The following is a 20,641-nucleotide window of genomic DNA, read 5'->3' on the forward strand; positions in this document are numbered from 1 at the left end:
ATGAGGTGAAGCTGCTCGATTCATTACCATCTTTTTAAACTGGTGGAGGTGAGGGATTGTACCAAGTGGAGCTATTGGTCTCAATAGTTCCTCCCTTTTTGTATATTTTTTTTAATGAAGACTTTTGAAAAGAAGATAAAAACTAACAAGAATAGAAAAAATGAACCTAGGTGTCCATATGCCCAAGAAAATTGAATGTATATGTCTACTTGCTCTTACACTGAGTGAATAATAATATCAGCAGGATGAAGTTCAGGATAAGCTATCTTGTACCCAAAATGTAGGAGGTTCTAAATGGAAATTTCCCCACTGTATATATGAGAGTTCTTAGCCCTCACGTCTCAATTTAATCAGGATCATAGAACAAGGAGTATCATGTTCAACTATCCCCATGAGATTTTCTTAATCGAAACCCCTCTCTCACAAATAGCTGTTTGATGGGGAAATCATAAGGCACTTCCACCCCATCAATGTTTTCACCCCTAAAGCACTCCCTTCAGAAGTCATTTTGGGACAGTCCACATTTAACCTCACATACCCATCCTGTGGAATGAGCTTGTCATCCTCAACCTTCCATTTTTTGCTTCTTCTCTTGGTTAAAGAGAAGAGCCCAAGAACGGAGAGGGGGCATTAATAAAGTTAGTCATACCATCCTTGTACACATCATCCATCTAGAAGGACCCTTTGTGATGGGAGGTGAGGCAGAACTGATGGGAAAAAAGTCCTGGAGAGAAAAAAAATCACATTCTTCCGCTGTGGAGAAGCCTGTTTCCAGATCTTCCTTATTGCACTTATTCTGACTCTTAAATAGCCCTTTAAAAGGAATTGTATGCGTAAGATGACACATCTGTGAAAAATGCAGCCAGAAGTCTAGCTGCTAATTGGGAGTCCTATTACTTTCAAGATTATTAGGTTAACTCTGCTCCGTGGCTGCTCCCCAGTTGGCAGGCAAACTCCAGGCTTATAAGATTTCACCTTGTTTAATTTTGTCTTTCATAAAAGATACCTCAGCAGATTGCTTTAGAACATGAGCCAACTCTCATCTCAGTTGGTTGCTTCTTTTTGTTGTTATGAAACGCCTTTAAAAGTAGGAAAGCAAAACTGCCAGTCTCTGCCAATCAAACATACGTATTTATCCATAGTAACAACTTTGAGCAAAACCAGTAAATAGTAAATATAGCTATTGGAAACATTATTATTGCCTTCTGAGGTAAACCTCCATTATCCTTAAATTTAATGCCAGCATAAACCAGGATTGTCCTACATCTCTCAGAAATCTGCTCTCCATAATCTTTTGGTGCTAGTTGTACTTTATGATTTTACACAGGGGTGCCTATAGAGCATGGTCAAAAAAGTCAACAAGGCAGGCACAGCTTTACCTGTGTTTTTATGTAAATCATACATAAAATACACATAAAAACAGGAAGACTTTGATCACACCATTGTGGCCACCATCCTCACTTTTTATCACCCTCCCTAGACATCCCTGTTTTTTAGTTATAGACATCCTGAGGTATTTTATTTTTAGTACTGTAAGGAGTTGAGAATATTAGAAACAGAATGATATATAGGGCAGCACATCAGAATGCTACCTTGGAACATGGAAGAAACCTGGGCAGTTATAATGCTCATACAATGATTTCGGTAATATATAGATTTTGCTGAGGAATTACATTTTTGCCCTATAGAAAATATCAAAAGAATGTCTATAGTATGGGTGTCAAATTTGCCACATCACGTGATGTGTCATAATGTATCGTGACTTTTTTTGCATTGCCCGAGCTGAGGTGGCGCGGCCTTTGCATGGATGCATTCGGCCTGCAGGCCGGTAGTTTGACACCCCTGGTTTATAGTATGAACTCAGGCTGGGGATTCTTAACTGCAATGAAGGCTGCAAACTGAAAACCTGTAAACTGAATATGTATCACAATAAAAATCTGGAAATGTTACTTACTTTGGAATATAATGGATTGTGAATCTTGAATTAACAACAGTTAACTTGTGAGCTGCTTGAATGCTCTCTAATCAGAATGCAAACACACTAAACTATGTTTCAACAGGGTTTTCAATTTGAACCTTTCTTGTGGTTCACGAAATACCTTTGCTTTGCACCCAGATTTCTGGTAATTAACATCTTTGGCTGCTATTAAAATACCATGAATAATCAAGAATGATCACCGCTCATTTTAATGTAAGAAAACCCCACCTCATTTCAATGGCAGAAGCTGAATTTCAGGTTTTGCATTCTACTGAACATATGTACATATGAGGCACACATGTGTGGGAAAGGAAGGCTGTACCTGGGATACTTCCTCAGCGGTAAACTTGAAGGTTGGGGAATGAGGGCTGGGTCCCTGAAGCCCGCGAGCCAGATTTTCATCATAGGCTGTTTTCTGGCGGAGGGAACGAGGAATGAGGAAAATTGCATGAGGAACAGGTTATGAAAACATTTATGGGTATTATTTTATTGAAATAATGAAGAAAGAACCGAAGGCAGCTTCAGAGGTGAAAGCGAACTTAGGATTTAATTGCTACTAGATGGTATAATTTATTTAAGTAACTGAGGTAGCATAGAATGTTTTATAGGTTGCATATTATATATACATATATAGACACATATGTACATACACACCCTTGGTGGGCAAATGTGGGCTGCTATTTTTTGGCTATTTGTATTATTAAATATGAGATATTATCAGAGATTTTTTTTTCAAAAAAGAGCTGTAACTGTAAATAAATAATAAATATACTACAAATCATGGTCTATTTGCTCCCATATGTTTCTTAGAAGATATGATGTAATTTTGCTTTTTTAATTTTTTTTATGTACCACAAGGTTGTTGCTGACTCTTAGCCACCACATAAGATAGATTTTATCCCTGATGATTTGTACCTAATGTGGTCCTTCAGGTCTTCCAAGTATAATTATACATTAAAATCTGTAATTTTACAATCCCTATTATATACACATACACACACTTTTAAAAAATGGGACTGTACATTTTCCAAAACCTGAAAATAGATCTCAGAAATTTCCAGTTCAATTACCTTTTTTTTTTTTACAATGGATCAAAAGAATGAAGCTGAGATTTTTCTCTTTCAATGGTGTTAAAAATTGGAATCAAGTATCTCTGGGGAGACTATAGGTTCACAATCAAGATTTGCAAATATATCAAAGATTGCAAACTATTAGAAAAATGCAATCTAATATAAACAATATCCATCTATTTGAGTTTTAATGTAAATTAATAATAGGGGTGATAAAGCATATTTGGATGAGCATTTTTTTTCAGTTTCTACCTAACTGTTCACCACTGCCATTTTCCTAACTTTTGTATGCTCCCTCCTTCACAACTTGTCCGTCTCTTTTTGCCAAAATAAAGTCCTCCACCATCATTGTTCCACTTTGCTTGAGATTTGCAATGTTTGGTTTTTCATATTGTGTGTATTTCTCAGGTAATATCTCAGATATCATCTGGATAATATCTTCTTTCCCACTAGTATTTTTGAAAACAACCTCATATTAAGCACATCAAACCATTGCAGAGTTTGACTATCTATCCGTTCCCTTCAACAGACTAATGCTTCAGAGAGGGGCAAAAAATATCATCACCCCATTTTCTTAGCTGAACAATTTTGGGCTAGCAAGGATTCCATGTCCAGATGTGCCAGATCATTTAATGTCGTTTACTCATTAAACTTTGGCAACGATTCCTATTATGATGTGCAACATGCTAAGGAATTCATTTTCGTCTTGGCACTTGCTACTCTAAAGGAATAATTTTCTCTGGCAGAATTGCATTTGTTTCAGTGGCCCTTAACCCACTCAACAAAGCAAAGAAAAAATAAATCTAAGTTTCCCTCAAATTCTTGTAATGGCTTGGGAATGTCCATGTAGTTTCGTTGACAACAACATGGAGAGACTGGATGTCTTTTCTGGGATTAGTTTCTCAGTCTTTCCTATAATGGTAAGGTTACACTTGGAATACTGCATCCAGTTTTGGTCACCACAAGGTAAAAAAGATGTTGAGACTCTAGAAAGAATACAGAGAAGAGCAACAAAGATGATCAGGAGACTGGAGGCTAAAACATATAAGGAACGGTTGCTGGAATTGGGTATGTCTAGTTTAATGAAGAGAAGGACGAGGAGGGACATGATAGCAGCTTTCCAATATCTCAGGGGCTGCCACAAAGAAGACGGAGTCAAGCTATTCTCCAAAGAACCTGAAGGCAGGACAAGAAGCAGCGGATGGAAACTAACCAAAGAGAGAAGCAACCTAGAACTACGGAGAAAGTTCCTGACAGTTAGAACAATTAACCAGTGGCACAACCTGCCTCCAGAAGCTGTGAATGCTCCAACACTGGAAGTCTTTAAGAAGAGATTGGACGGCCATTTGTATGAAATGGTATAGGGTTTTCTGCCTGAGCAGGGGGTTGGACTAGATGACCTCCAAGGTCCCTTCCAACATCATCATCATCATTATTATTATCATTATCATCATCATCATCATCATCATCCTGGAATTTTCTAATGATTTCCAATTTCCCAGATCTGAAATTGGTTCTGAAGCAAGCCTAGATGGGCTTCTTTTAATAAAAGAGGAAGAGAGAAGGATACACAGACCATTTTCAAATTAGTGATTTATGACCTCTTATAGCATCACTCAGCCATTGCTATGGAAATTAAATTACAAACCAACCTCTTTTATTATTGATATATTGCACAGCACCAGCACTGAAAAAAGTGACTTATGATTGGTGCTCACATTTATGACTGCTATAGCATCCCTGCGATCACAGGATAAAAATTCAGATGTTCAGCAACGGGCATGTATTTATGATGGTTACAGCATCCTGGGACAATGTGATTGCCCTTTGTGGCCTTCCCAGCTAGCCTTTAACAAACAAAACCAATGGGGCAACCTAGATATGCTTAACAATTGTATCATTCACTTAGCTGCAGTTTAACAACTGTGGCAAAAAAAAGTCATAGAATCAGACACGACTCATTTAACAACTGCCTTGCTTAGCAGTGGAAATTCTGGTCCCAGTTGTGTTCATAAATCAAGGACTACCTGTGTACAGCACAGTAAGTTACAAGTGTAGAATTGCCTTGGGACATTTGCTTGAAACTATGAGGAGAATAATAATCAGTCCATCACAATAGTAATAAAGGTTGTAACTTGGTGCTTCTATCCTCTAAAGCAGGGGTCCTCAAACTTGGCCCTTTTATGACTTGTGGACTTCAACTCCCAGAATTCCTCAGTCAGAGTGCCTGGCTGAGGAATTCTGGGAGTTGAAGTCCACAAAACATAAAAGGGCCAAGTTTGAAGACCCCTGCTCTAAAGACAATCCCATTAGGTGTACTTACTCAGTTGAATCCCAAGTAAGTGTGCATAGGAGTACAACCTTTGTGAACTTATACAACATGCCACACTCTCATCTATTGGTTCAGTGACTGCAGAATGAAGGAGGCTTCTAAAGGAGCCATATATCACTAATGCAAAACTCTGGGTGATATTTTATCATCATCTTTTCAGCAATTTATCTCACTCTTTCCTTCAGCAAGTAGGAACTTTAGCACCTTTGTTTCTGCCATCTGCTCAAATATGCCATGTGTTTGTGATTTACTAGAAATTATTCAGTAGCTCAATCTAAAGGAAGAGACTGAAACATTTATTGGCTGTGCCGATGCTAATTTTCACTTCTGTAGAGTTTCTTTCATTCTAGTAAGTCGGGGGATACGGAAAGTTGAGACCACCTGCAAGCATCACAATGTTGACAATGCTGGTATGTGGGGAAAAACATCCCCTCAGTCATCCCAAGGGTATTCCTAAATCTATTTCACAATCTGTCATGTGGTATTTACTCAGTTTAATTTGGTTTGTTTTGCCCCACTTGGCCCTGGGACCTGTTTGCAGGAAGACAGCTCAGTTCTAGATTCTATAAAAATAGTAGGTCTAAAAATATGAAGTCTCATCTCTTCCAAAATGCTAGTCACTTGCAAAGCCATCTTAGCTATGATTACAGGAAAGAGTTAGTCTCCAGCTAGGTTGAGCCTGCATGCTAAAGTAGAATGACAGGATACCTGATGTCATTGGGCTATTAACCATAATTCAGTTCTATTCCAATTAACAGGTTTTTGCTCATGCCTTGTCCTAGGTCTGCTATTGCCACTTTCACATGGTGAGAATTCCTGGATGGGAGAATAAATCTGGAATGAACCTTTCAGTTTGGCTTCCGGACAGAGATGGGAAAGTGAGGCTGCTGTAGCCTCAGCATTACTTTTTTCCTTTTTCACATGTGAACTCAAGTCACAAAGGGGGTGAGAGGAGGCAAAGCCTTCTCCTATACTCTTTGGGGCGGTTCCAGTCTGAATTTTTATATATTTATTTATCAGTCTGCCAGCCAGCTCTCTGAGGTATTCATGTGTGTATTAAAAAAATCAAGACGGTGGCAGTATAACTGAAGTCACCCCAGCCCCCTTTTAAAGTTACATGTTGCCATTTTGACATTTTTGACCCTGTCTTTGGGTCTAGCATCTGTCTGCTAGATTATTTGGTAAAAGAAGTGGCTGCCACACTGAGTCTAGAGTTAGGTTAGGAAGACAATATTGCAGTGATGGCGAACCTTTTAGAGACTGAGTGCCCAAACCACAACCCAAAACCCACTTATTTATTGCAAAGTGCCAGGGCCGCATCAGCATTGTGGTGCCCTCGGGCGGGGGGACATGGAGGCTTGGCCAATTGGGTGGGCGTGGCCCACTGGGTGGGTATAGCTGCGGTTGTCACGGCAGACTGGGTGGGCGTGACTGGGGTGGGCACAGCCACCTCGATGTTGCTCATGGGGGGGATATCTGTGGTGGCCGGGCAGAGTTGGGAGAGATCCAGGGGGTCTCTGGTGGGTGGGGTGGTAGGCAGGAAGCCCAGCATAGATGGGGGGAGGCACGCAATCCTAGCTGGGACTGGGGGCCCATGGTACTGATGGGGATCCGGCTTTCCCTGCTTGGGGTGGCCTTTGGCTTGTTGGGCGTGGGAGTGCTCTACCACCTCTACTCAAGCTTGCTAGCTGACCGCTTTGCTCCTTTGTGCTGGGTGGGGCTGCTGCTCCGGGTGGCGGCAGCGGCCTAATAGACCTGCGCAAGCTGCTGGCAGTAGCAGTGCGTGTGCCCACAGAGAGGGCTCTGAGTGCCGCCTCTGGCACGTGTGTCATAGGTTCGCCACCACTGCAATATTGCATAGTGTGCAAACATGCCAAAATGAAGAGTATCCCTCTGCACGTTGGAAGCCTAGTTCTTTCTTTTCCATTTCTGACTTTTCATGAAAGATATAAGGCCAAATAAATAAAAGAACACAATAGGATTGTCAAGCTATTACATGAACACAATGGCATGAATTACTGCACTGGCCTGTTCAAAGGAATATACCAACATTTGGCATTGCTTGGACCAGAAATAAGCAAACTTTGGATAGTCTAATACCACTCTTCAAATTTGGATGGGAAAGTCACCACGTGGATGCAGACAATCATATCGGTGGATGGGGCTGAACTGAGTATTTTTTTAAAAAAACAAACAGTGATGTGTCTACTTTAGCTATAATGTACAGTAGCTTATATTTTGCACCTTAAGGAGGAGGCAACTTTGCCTTTAGATTTAAGCAGGCTTGGGCAAAGTGGCTGTGGGGGTTTCAATGTGGAGAATAAGTAAGATGACCTTGATGGAGATATGCAGAAGCTAGATGGAAAGGAGCTAAACCAGGATGTCCAGATAACATTCATAAGTGCCTCAGACTGGCATTTACCAAACTATAAGAAGGAAGAAGAGGTATAGGACAGGACACTCAGACTTGCAAGATTCTGTTATTATAGCCCATCTCAACAAAAGTAGCCTTCTTGGGGATTTGATCTCCTGCTTGGGTCTACCTTGTAGGACTGATACCTTGAGGTTCTATATTCCCCTTTCCTTGGTGATACTTCTATTAGAGCAGTGGTTCTCAACCTGTGGGTCGGGACCCTATTTGGGGTCGAACGACCATTTCACGCGGGTCACCAAACAATGCAGTCTGCCATTTTTTCCCCTTTTCCTTAGCTGTGCTACTCCCTTCTATTCTATTGGCTTTTGAAAGCCAATAGAATAGACTCTCTTGAATAGAGTCTAATTCTATTGGCTTTCAAAAGCCAATAGGAATTGTCCAGGCTGTCTCTGCCCTGCTGAGCCCGCCAAAAGTCCCATTCTGCAAACGGTGCTGCACCAGTTGAGTAGTCCTCGACTTATGACTGGTTGGGGGTCGCGGCATTAAAAAGGTTGAGAACCACTGTATTAGAGTTTCTGAGAAAATATCTGGTAGTACTGTTTGGAGCTGAGGAATGAGCTCCCAAGCCACCTCTAGTTTTATTTTCCTTGCCTAACAAATATATGTTAAATACACAGATAAATAAACAAGATCTTGTATACAAGATCAGTGATGGACCGGAGCAGGTGCACCGTTCTACTTTCTGGTACCCCTTTCAACCTTCCTCTGGTGCTTCTGTGACAATTGCAGCAGGGATAGCTGGCAGCCCTCCATCCGGAGAAGACCCCTGCCAGAATGCTTCTGGGTCATGTTCTAGAGGTATTCTGGGAAAAACTGGCAGTCCATTTCCTCCTGAAGAATAAACTTAGTACCATTCCTTGTTGTTAATTAAAAAAATAAAACTAATGGGAGATACAGTGATGTCTTCAACAACCTTGCTAAAAGCAAGATAGGCAACATCCTGAATTATAATCCAGTACAATGGACTGTGCTGGTAACAGCAGTTAAATATCAATATAATCTTGACAATGATGCACAGTATGATCACTTATTGATGTATATTGTTGACACACTCCATATGAAGCACATTTTTTTTGTTTACTGCAATTTATGTCATTCCAAACAGGATTCTGAAATGTTTATATTCGTCCATTAGAAAATTGAAGTAGTAATCAATGCAACAAGGACTAGCATTGGCCCTTGTACCAGTGGAACAGCAATAGGACATAGAAATCCGTAACAGAAGGATTCCACTTAATACGAATCACAACAAGCCACAACAATATTTTTTGGAATAGCCAGGTTTTAATGGCTTTCTGCAAAGCTAATCAGGTGATGCTCTACTGAGAAAGTGGTAGCTCTACTGAGAAAAGTCCCTGAAGATGACACTCCTGAAGAGGAGGAACTTGGAGAGATCCCATCATTCCTCATTTTACAAGTTGAGGAGAAGTCATTAAGAGAAGGTGGATCCACAGATAGCCAAATTGTAAGCTATATATGATTTTAAAGGTAATAACCAACATCTTGAATGGCACTTAGAAGGAAACCAGTAACCAACGCAACTCTCGAAACTTATACAGGAGAACCTATGGATCCCATCTCTACTTGTTGCATTCTGGATCAGTTGGACTTGTGCACTGCAAAAGTCCAGACAAGAGGCGACTAAGACAGGAGTGACTGTGAGCAGGGCCTCTCAGACAAAGGCAATCATAACTGTCGCATCAAATGCAATTGTGGAAAGGGCCTCTTAGCCATAGCGAAGGAACCATGAGCTTTATCAGGGCCCTCAAGTTACAAACTAAGCCCATGCAGGATGGCGCAATTTAATCCACAGTCAAAAATAGAAGATAACCAAAGTGCACCCCTAAATCATTCCATCATGCTGGGATTAAGCCTGATCCTGGTCACTTTCAGAATTTAAGAACCTCTAGGGAGTGAGATAGGACCTTCACTTTTGCAAGGTGAGACAATTGTCTCGATTGGAAGTCATTGGAATAGTTAGTGACTGAGTATGTATCATTCTCCTCAACCTGTCCCCTCATCAGGAGGGGGAAATGGCTAGTTCCAAGATAATTGAAACCATGCTATTTACAGCTCTGGTATAAACAACTATTAATTATTGACAAATCTGTATGCTTTAGACCAGAGGAGTCCTACCTTGGCAACTTTAAGACCTGTGGACCTCAACTCCTAGAATTCCCCAGCCAGCCATGCTAAAGTCCATATGTCCACAAGACACCCCTGTTTTAGATAAATCATGATATCCTATAATAAGTGATTGTAAGCAAGAAACATTTGCATTTACTTTGTAGGATCAGTCTATAAAATCCTTCCCACGTTTGGGACTTTGGAACAGGGTGTGGGAGTGCATATCTTGGATAGAATTTTACCTCTTTCCTATGTCAAGGGGCTCCATTTGATGCAATCAACACCTTTTGCCCATTGAATGCCACACTACCTGAGAGGTTTCCTTTTTCCAGGTGTAGCTCCCCCAAATTTTGACATTTCAGAAGCACACACATTTTAACAAACTGACCTGTTGACTATGGAAAGAGTCCTCATTCCATAAATGCAGCCGTTTCTCTAAATCTTTCACAACCATGGCTTTGTGATCTTTCATAGCATCCTCTGTTGATGATTGCAAAGGGTTGAGATTTTTCTTCAGCGTTCCATGGCTTCCCCTGTGAAATTGAGACTCAGTTTAACACCTGCTTAAGTACTGACTTAATCCATCAGCTATTCCGAGGGGCAAAAACACGAAGACTTGACAGTGCTGGAAGTTGACTTACTATCTCAGATGGGTTCTGAATCCTGTGATATGTCTGAGTCTTTACAGAACCCCTTTTGCTTTTTGTTAAAAAATCTATAGTGGCTCCACTATTTGGTCCTGTGAATTCTTATACCATTTAGTTTACAAATGCTGAATAAAATTACACTAGCAATGCAAATATAGAATAGAAAGAGAACCTAGGTATGCTTAAAAAAACCTAGCAATGCAATATTATACTAGATCAAATGCCATTGACTGTTATCATTATTGCTATACAGGTTTAATTTTTTTTTCTGCCTATATAAAAAGCCATATGGCTTTTTCTTTTTTTTAACTAGAGAGGTTGTGTTGATGTATCATGGAATCCTCCTCATGGACTTGAAGCATGGACTTTTAAAACATAGAACCCAGAATCATAGAGCTGGAAGGGACCTCAGAGGTCATTGACCGATAGTTCAACCCCCTGCTCAAGGCAGATGACCTTATGCCATCTCAGACAAATGGTTGTCCAGTTTACTTTTGAAAACCTCCAGCAACGGAGCACCCATAATTCTGGAATGCAACCTTCTCCACTGGTTAATTTCTCACTGTCAGAAAATTTCTCCTTACTTCCAAGTTAGATATGGCTTTAACAAGCTTCCATCCATTGAATCTTATCCTGCCCTCTAGCACCTCAAGTATTAGAAGACTGTTATCATGTCCCCTGATCCCTGTCTTCACTTGGCTAGACATACTGAACTCCTCAACAGTTCTTCATACGATTTAGCTTTCAGATGTCTTATCATCTTTATTGCTCTTCTCTATACACTTTCTGGGGTCTCAGCATTGTTTAGATCATGGTGACCAGTTTTTAAGAACAATCTTTCAATACATTAAACTAGACTAAACCCTCTAAGTCAGGGGTCTTCAAACTTGGCCCTTTTATGACTTGTGGATTTCAACTCCCAGAATTCGTCAGCCAGACACACTGGCTGAGGAATTCTGGGAGTTGAAGTCCACAAGTCATAAAAGGACTAAGTTTGAAGACCCCTGCTCTAAATATTGTGGGACTAGAACTCCCAGAACTCTTGCTGGCTAGGACTGATGAGGCTGGTGTCAGTAAGTTTTGGAAAGCCACATATGTTTTAACTAGGCAAAAGTAGATGATTCCAACAGAATGGCTGGATGGATAATCTCCAGGGCAGCAGGTGCTGTACATATGATTTCTCAATCTCGTCTGGTTGCTGAAACAGAGACTGTCCAATGCTGCAGTATAAATTACAGAAATCTCCCAATTTCTATCTGGGAGAACAAGGAAATGGATGAGTTCAGCATCTTGACTGAATATCTGGAGGGTGCACTTGGAGCTCATTTTACTTAGTTATTTTTAAACAGACACATTTTGATCCTGGACAGTTTCCATTTACAAAGAAAGAAATTAACTATTATGCAGGGCCGTGACTGGAATCTTTTATATTTTTACTCAGATTTCAACCCTTTGATGAAGGAGATGATGATGAACATTTGGGGAGTCAGTGATAGGCACTGGGGGGGGGGGTAACCAAAGCCTTGTCCCTTATTATGTGCCTGCAACGCACATGTCAAAAGGGGATGGGGCTTCAATCACTCAATCATCCCTCCTGGTTTGACACTGCTAACCAATCGATGGGCTGACGGTGGTGATTGGATATTGTTATATCCTATTTTTAGTTCAAAAATCCTTGGAAGGAGCTGCACATTTTAAAACATAGATTTTACAAAAGCAAGCCCGCTCAGATAAGGTAACACTGAAGCAAAGGAGCACTAAAAGATAAAATCAGAAAGCTACAAAGGCAAGAATCAATCCAGTGTGAAGGTTGGTTTTTCAAGAATGAGGACACTTACAGGACCGCATATTGCCACATAGTTCCCAGAGACCGGTGAGGTCCCACAGATTGGGCCTCCTTCAGGTCCCGTTGGCCAGACAACGTCAGCCGGCGGGCCCTCGGGGAAGGGCCTTTTCTGTGATGGCTCCGACGTGGTGGAATCAACTTCCCCCCGAGATTCGAACTACTCCCACCTTGCCGGCCTTCAAGAAAGCCATTAAAACTCTCCTGATCCGGCAGGCCTGGGGTTGATGTCCCCGGTGGGGCCGGGATACGATTGGGACATGCTGTATGAATGCACTCATTTTTATTGTTATATTTATTGTTTTAATTTTGTACGCCGCCCTGAGTCCCTAGGGATTGGGCGGCATATAAATTTTATTAATAAATAAATAAATAAATAAATAAATAAATAAGAGCTGGTATTAATAGAAGTTGCTCTAATGCTCATGGCAAGACAGAATCAGGATGTCCTAAGAAACTGCTTGAACAGAGTGACAACGCTGCCATTAAGTGTTTGTATGAATTTATAGTCATTGATATAGCAGCGTTCATATTTAACTATTCCAGAGGTGATACATTTCCTCCTAGGCTCAACTTTTATTGATTGACTTTTATTTATTTGTTTGATTTATATCCTACTTTTTGACTCAATGATACATTTAGTGAGTCACGTTGTCACTGTTTCTGAATATTCTTTAAAGACCCAAAGGATACTTTCTGGCTATTTGGCACATAATGTGAATCCATAATTGTTGGGGGTTTTTTTGCTTTTGTTTTAGAGTGATGGACCAAAGAAAATGAGATGGAATGTATTAGGTAAAACGTAAACCTCTGAGTTAGTTCCCCCCCCCCCAGCCTGCTGCCCTCTAGAAGTGGATTATGTATTTCTCACAGCCTCCAACCAAGTCATTTAATGTTATATTGGGGATGTAAGAGAATTATAATTTGATACATCTGGTGGGACATTATGTTGTGGAAGGTTCTCTAGATGACTTCTGCAAACAGTTCAAACAGACTTTAAACAATAATAACAAAAGTACGGAATTCTGCAGAACAGCATAACAAAGGGCTGTCCTCTGTGTCTAACTGAGGAAAAAGTATCTTGCGAACCTTTGGAAACAATTCAGTATGATTCTCCAAATAGTCCAAAAAAGGACTATCGAAAGGACCACTGAATTGAGTGGGAAAGAATAACCTCATCTACAGCTTTAATCATAAATAATGAAATAAGGTGACCAACCGTCCTCCTTTAGGGAGGACAGTCCTCCTTTTGTAAGTTCTGTCCTCCTTCATGTCCTCCTTTTCGATATTTGAAGACTAATCTGCAGGGCTTTTTTTCCCCCTCATAGAATGCTCAGAACTGTGTTCCGGGGCCTTTTTTTGATGGTTTTTTTTTTCAACTTTTGCATGAGCTGTGCTACTTCCCCTATTGGCTTTCGAAAGCCAATAGGAATTGCTGCTGAGCGCGCCAAAACACCCGGCTGGCAAACTTTGCACATGCAAGTTGTCTGTATTATTGTTGCAATGAATAAAATGTTTCTTTTATTTACGATATTTTTTTCTTCAATTTATTTGTGTCCTCCTTTTCATTGTAAAAAAGTTGGTCACCTTAGAAATCACACTATTGCAACCACACATTTTAAATTATATAATATCCTCTCTTCGGTCAAGTCAATTTCAGGGAACAACAACAACAAAAAAAGCAAAGACGATCCAGAGGTAAGTCTAAGATATTAAGAAAAATAGGTAAAATTGTAATCGTAGAGGAGGAGGAGAATGCAAGGGAGAATGGGAAGAAGGAGGAGAGGAAAGCTACTTTAACTTGCTGACTGAACAGATAGCCAGATCAGTATATTTTCACTGACCTGATCTTTCAACGTTTGCATTACTTACATAGTAGGTGCACCTTTAGGTAGGCCCATGGCATTTGTTGGGGGTGTAGAAGGAAGCGCAGGTAGAACGGCACTCAGGAAAGCCACGGGATTCTGGATCCGACTGGTAGGAGACAGAGGTATAAGAGGCACATTTTGGGGCTGGAACTGGTTCATGTTAGACACAGAGAGCAGAAGTGGTGGCAACGTAGGTTCTCTGGGAGTTGGAAAAGGCTGCTCCATTTGGTTTGTCAACCCTCCTGGAGCTTTTGATTGGGCTGGTGGAGGAGATACTAAGAGGTTTTCCTTCTTCGCCGTTTTCTGGGTTCCTTGAGGTACATTGCTGAAGCTAGAAAGGCTACCAGTGGCTGAAGTGTTTTGAGATGCCAGGAACTGTTTAGGTCGAGTGTATGTGAATGCCTGCGTAGAAGGAACCTTGTTCTGCTTGTATGTAGCTGATGAAGGTTGCTTCTGGTGCTGGTGCTGAATGGGCAAAGTAGCAGATTTTCCTGGGCCGGTGCTAAATAATGACTCTGGTGGAACTGGGTAAGACGGTTGTTGGATTTGCTGTTGCTCAAACAAGACCTGATTGTGTAGTTGTTTTAACTGGGTGGCATCCCTGTATCCAAAAAATAAAAACAGATGTAATTTATATTATAGGGTGCTTGGAAGGCATTGAACAGCTGTAGGCTCTACTTTTGAAACCAGATCAAAATTATACATTTTGCCTTGTATTTTCAAAGCTTTTTTTTTTTTTTTTACAGCAAGTAAGACCTGGAGGAAGGCACAACAAACAATTCAAAATCTGTATTATAAACCTCCATGGACCTGAAATACTTTTCATTTTTTCTTTCCAGCCAGAATGTCTATTAATCAAAGCTACACCTATTTCGTCTTTTCTTCTGCCCCTTCACAGAATTTCAATAGTAAGAAGAAAATGTGGGAAAGGCAGTGGAAGAACACAGGGAGGTTGCAATATAATCTGAATCTCCCAATAATTTTTGTGAGTGAAGTAAGCAGGGACATCTACTGGGGGAGGTCAAAAGAGTCAAGATGGCAGCAATGACTGTGTTATCAAAGCCTGTCCTTCTTTATGTGTGTTTCAAGTGTCACGTCAATAAAAGGGTGGGACTTTGATCACACAGCCACAACCACTCACTTGACTTTTTATCTCCTCTTTGCCCACCCCGTTAAACTCCCTAGAGCAGTGATGGCGAACCTTTTAGAGACCAAGTGCCCAAACTGCAACCCAAAACCCACTATGTATTGTCGGGTGCCGGGTGGGCGTGGCCCATTGGGTGGGTGTGGCCCATTGGGTGGGCATGGCCCTTTGGGTGGGCGTGGCTGCAGTGGTAACAGCAGACTGGGTGGGACTAAAAAGTTCAATCAATCAATTCCAACTTTGCGAGATCTTTTTTTTCCCGCAAGAAGTTGAAATTGATTGATTGATTGAACCTTTTTTTTTTCTTTTTGCACACTGCGGCGGAGGCCTAAAGCGAAAAGGTTTTATAAAACCCAGCTGAAGGCCTAGGACTGGGGTGACGGTGCACGTGCCCACAGAGAGGGCTCTGCGTGCCACCTGTGGCACGCGTGCCATAGGTTCGCCACCACGGCCCTAGAGGCAGTCACAACAAAACTTCACCAAAAACATCCTAGTTTTTTCTTTGTGGGTATCCTTTATTCTTCAGGTTTACCAAAGAATCTGGAGACCTAATATTGTTCTGTAGCAGGGATGTCCAACTTTGAGAACTTTAAGACGTAGAATGGCTGGCTGGGAAATTTTGAGAGTTGGTCCACAGGTCTTAAAGTTGCCAAGGTTGGATATTCCTGTTCTATGGCAAAATAATATTTCCAGATTGACAACATATTTCACTTCCTGCAAGCTTGATGCTTACGTATTTATTCACAGGTAACTTTTCTATTACTCTGTGTTCTTATTGGCTTCAAATGTATAAAGATAGTGAAGAAGTTAGGAAACAAAGAGCAACAATCTACACCTCCTCAGCCCAGGCGCTCAATGCTGTATTAATTTATGAAGTAAGAAGAACTACATTGAACTTATAATGGGATGTCCCTCTGGCATTAAATATGTGCCAACCGGTATTTTCTTACTCACAGTTTAGGTTTTGCCAGGACGGGTGGTGGCTCTTTGGAGGGTGAAGAGGGCTCCTGAAGTTTAAAAGCCTGTCCATTGATTTTATTGGGAAAACTGTTTGGTCTGGCTTGATTTTTAAGTCCGCTTCCGTCTTCTGATGATGTCTCACTTCCCTTATCATCTTCAGGGAGTTTAAAGTGCACACGGAGGCCGATTTTGGAACTTGACCGCGGCTCATTGTGATTTACCAGAACGCTTTCCAGTTTAGGTTTTGGAGCGTTATCTATCAACGAAAGTGAAGGAGTGGATGCTGAAGGCTGGTGTTCAGAAGCCACTAAACTGAGAGAACTTATGGTATGAAGAGCAGCATTACTTGTTTGGTCCACAGGCCCTACAACAGAAGCATTGTTTGTTTGTTTGCTTATTTAATTATTTAGTTATCTATCAAAATTGTATGCTGCCCATCTTGCCAAAAGCGATTCTAGGGGGCTTACAGACATTGAATAACATGCAGTTGTATAAAACATTAAAACAATAAATAAAGATCTTAAATTTAAAAATTCAATTAAAGTAAAACTAAGCGGGAAGAAGAGGGAGGGAGCAACGTGTGCCCACGGAGGAGGTGGGGTGTTATCTACTCCATCAGCCACCTCCAATGTACCACAACCCCATTAGGGACTGAGACTAGTTGGCCGTCAAGGCCTTTTGACCCAGACCAGGAAAGGCTCTTCTTCTAGACCAGTGGTTCTCAACCTGTGGGTCAGGACCCCATTTGGGGTCAAACGACCATTTCACGGGGGTCGCCAAACAATGCAGTCCGCCATTTTTCCCCTTTTCCTTAGCTGTGCTACTCCCTTTTATTCTATTGGCTTTTGAAAGCCAATAGAATAGACTCTCTTGAATAGAGTCTAATTCTAGCTTTCAAAAGCCAATAGGAATTGTCCAGGCTGTCTCTGCGCTGCTGAGCCCACCAAAAGTCCCATTCTGCAAACGGTGCTGCACCAGTTGAGTAGTCCTCGACTTACGACCGATTGGGGGTCACGGCATTAAAAAGGTTGAGAACCACAGTTCTAGACTTTCCCAGCCAAAATTCCTTGGCCAAAAGATTTGCAGCATGCCCCTTTTGCCAGCACGGGTGGGGCAGTCTAATGTCCCATCAGGGTGAGCTGGTTTCTCAGATAGCCTGCACTTGTGCCCTGAAAGGTTGTAAAGGTGATAACCAACACCTTGAATTGGACTCACAAGTAGATTGGCAGCTTTCAGAACAGCATGTAACATGGGCCGTCCCGGGGCCCCCAAGAACTGCCTGATTAGGCTTGTTTTATCATGCTTAAATAAAACAATAGCAATAGAAGAAAATAAATATTGTTGGGTGAATTATGCAAACAAAAATGTACATTTTGGGCACCGATTAGGAATATTGAATTGATCCAAGGGCATCCACAGGAAGAAAAAAAAAAGTCAGGATGACATCTGTGATTGTGTGACTGAAGTCCCATCTCTTTTGTACATGTGTTGTTTCCCCTAGATCAGGGGTAGGCCACCTTGGCTCTTTTATGACTTGTGGACTTCAACTCCCAGAATTCCTGAGCCAGCAATGGAAACCTCTCCTTTCCCCTCAGCAATGCTGGCTCAGGAATTCTGGGAGTTGAAGTCCACGAGTCATAAAAGAGCCAAGGTTGCCTACCCCTGTCCTAGATTAATATAGAGGAAACCCATATTGTTTTTCTCAGTTTTCATTTGGCTGTTTTTATTTGAATATTGTTTTAAAAAATTATCAAGCATATCATGCATACCCATTCCTTGATTGCAAGTTTTCCTAAATTCAAAGCATTTGTATGCAATTTTCTCTAATTTTTTTCTATGGTTTATTTGTATTTTCCTGCAAATTTTTGTTCTAAATGGATCTTTCACAAATACATGATTTCTTCTGCAGTTTTTTAATTGGCAAAAACAGTCTAGCAAGTACCTCTAATTGCTGTTGATGGAGCAACTGTTTTGACAGATTGTGGCTGGGGAGCATTTTTCCCCCTCCACTCATTTTTTCTCCAGTGCCATCTGTGACCCAAATATATAAATTAGATCAGAAAATGAATATAAATTGAATAATCAGCGAGAACTGAAATACTCTGACTCCTTAGAAAGTGGCATAGTTGTTGGAAACAATAGACCGAGAGCATCTATAGTTAGTTAATCTCTCTGTATCTCCCTAATCCTGTTGAAGCTATTTGGGAAAAGAGTGAGACATAAATCAACGTTGTTTATCCTAATTGACAGAAAATGGGTGGATCCTTATTTTCTTTCCAATCGAAAAAGACAAAATAACTCCATGGAAATATGGATAATGACAAATATTTTAATCAATCCGTTTAGTGTTGACCTATTTTCTTTTGTTTCGTGCTGCTGAATTTTTGGGGAGTCAACAATTCTTCCCTATTCTCACAAACCTCTTTTTTGCAAAACAATTTCCACAGTTCTGGAGATATTTACTGAAATCTGAGTCAACCTTTTCTGAAATGGGAGGGCAGGCAGAAAGGCACTGTTTCTCTATCGCAGAATGCCAGGGATAATTTGATATTTGCAACACATACTAATGACTTAGTAACTCAATACACACTAAGCCACAGGATGGTGTTGATTTGATTTATTTTAGTTCCAGACTTTATGATTTGTGAAAAATGGTTTTGTAACTTAGCACAACCTGTAAACATGGTTTAATAAACAATGACCTAGTGTGCAGTGAGAACTCAACAGTTTGTAATCTCTGTTTTGGACAGAGTCTAAATTGTAAACTTCATCTGGCTTAAAATCTGAACCTTCACTGAAATAAATATTCTTGTCTGTTTATTTTCTTTAAATCTAGAACTTCCTCCCTCCCTAGATATTATAAATCTACATTTAAAGTGATAAAAATATAATGAAACAATGAAACAAGGCTGTTAGAGTGCATTTATTTATATTTCGGAAGCTGCCTAAATCAATGGTGACCCTGCCTACCACATAAATTTAAAAACAAACCCACAATACAGTTTAAAAATCGTAATGGGGAACAGCCATATACAGTAAACAAACTCAAAATAGCTGAGTCCAGGGTGAGATGCATCCCAGCCCAGGATCTGATGGAAAAGCCAGGTCTCCAAGGCCTGTTTAAAGGATATTGGGTTTGGTTGAACATCTGTAGGGATGTTGTTCTGACAAAGAAGACCCACTTCCTGGGCCCATCAGATAGGATTGCTGAAGAGATGGGTCCTTAAGTGATCCCACTATGTCAGGATGTGTGAAAACAAGGAAAGTTGGTCTCTTGGATGAATAGGATCTGGGCCGTAATAGACTAAGCTGTTTTTTAAAACGATTAAAATAAAATAACACGACAATAAAAAAAACATAATAAAACTGAACATCTCTGTGATTAAGTTGCTTAAATGAAAGTCTTACCTCTAACAATTAGATGAGCTGAGCTGGACACGGTCCCATATTTATTGCTCGCCGTGCATGTAAAACTTCCCGAATCTTCTGAAAAGACTTCAGCGATGACCAAAGTGCAGATCTCCTCTGAAAACCATTGTAAGAAAGTTGGCACTTTTTCATAAAGTATGAAATAACACTTCAGTTAACCCTATCATGGCATGATCTCTAGATAGTTCATGCCACAATTTCCAGACAATATATTGAGAAAGATAGGAATTACATTCCCCCAGGTCTCACCTTTTACACAGAAGTCTACCTAATGCTCAAGACAGTCTACCTAATGCTCCTCCTTATATTTTTTCCCTCCATACCAATCCTATGGGGTAGGTTGGGTTGAGAGAGAGAACCTGGATGTCCTCACTTGGACTTAAGAGTAGGAACATCCAGGTTCTGGTGCATCCTCACCTATGGAAGTACACTGAGTAACTTTGAGTACACTTTCATCAAAACATTGCATGATTCTCTAAAATGCATAGAACCCAAAGCTGGTAACATTATTTAGCAACTGAGACAAGAAGACATGGTTTAGTGCAGCACTTAAAGTGCTGGATTAGAAATCAGGAATGTATGTCCAAGTCCTGTCTTGGGCATGAAGTCAGCTGGGTGACTTTGGAACCGTCATTCTGGCTCAATGCAACTCACTTGTGATTATGGAGAAAACAGAAGGGAGATTTCTATTCTTCACTGGGATACAGTTTTGGGAAAGACTGATAGATTGGCAAAGTAGACATTCCCCCCCCCCTTGCATAACTTCTGTAACTGATCTGAAGATAAACTAGGGTTTGAAGTTAAAAAAA

The 20,641-nt window shown here is 40.7% G+C and overlaps 1 protein-coding gene across 5 annotated transcripts in view; it reads right to left on the reverse strand.

Moving 5' to 3' along the window:
* Positions 1-20,641, reverse strand: part of MYPN (myopalladin) — a 97,784-nt gene that overhangs the window by 12,007 nt on the left and 65,136 nt on the right. For 3 of the 5 annotated variants that reach the window (XM_039324670.1, XM_039324671.1, XM_039324669.1), the window contains 5 exons: positions 19,812-19,928; positions 16,398-16,767; positions 14,304-14,900; positions 10,330-10,474; positions 2,301-2,393 (listed from right to left, as the gene is read on the reverse strand). In XM_039324670.1, coding sequence (XP_039180604.1) covers positions 2,301-2,393; positions 10,330-10,474; positions 14,304-14,900; positions 16,398-16,767; positions 19,812-19,928 — 1,322 coding nt within the window. The remainder of the gene's footprint in view (positions 1-2,300; positions 2,394-10,329; positions 10,475-14,303; positions 14,901-16,397; positions 16,768-19,811; positions 19,929-20,641) is intronic. The other 2 variants (XM_039324673.1, XM_039324672.1) reach the window with 2 other exon arrangements.

The sequence above is a fragment of the Crotalus tigris genome, unplaced genomic scaffold (genome assembly GCF_016545835.1).
Source record: "Crotalus tigris isolate CLP2741 ecotype Arizona unplaced genomic scaffold, ASM1654583v1 scf7180000024304.1987388, whole genome shotgun sequence".
NCBI lineage: Eukaryota > Metazoa > Chordata > Lepidosauria > Squamata > Viperidae > Crotalus > Crotalus tigris.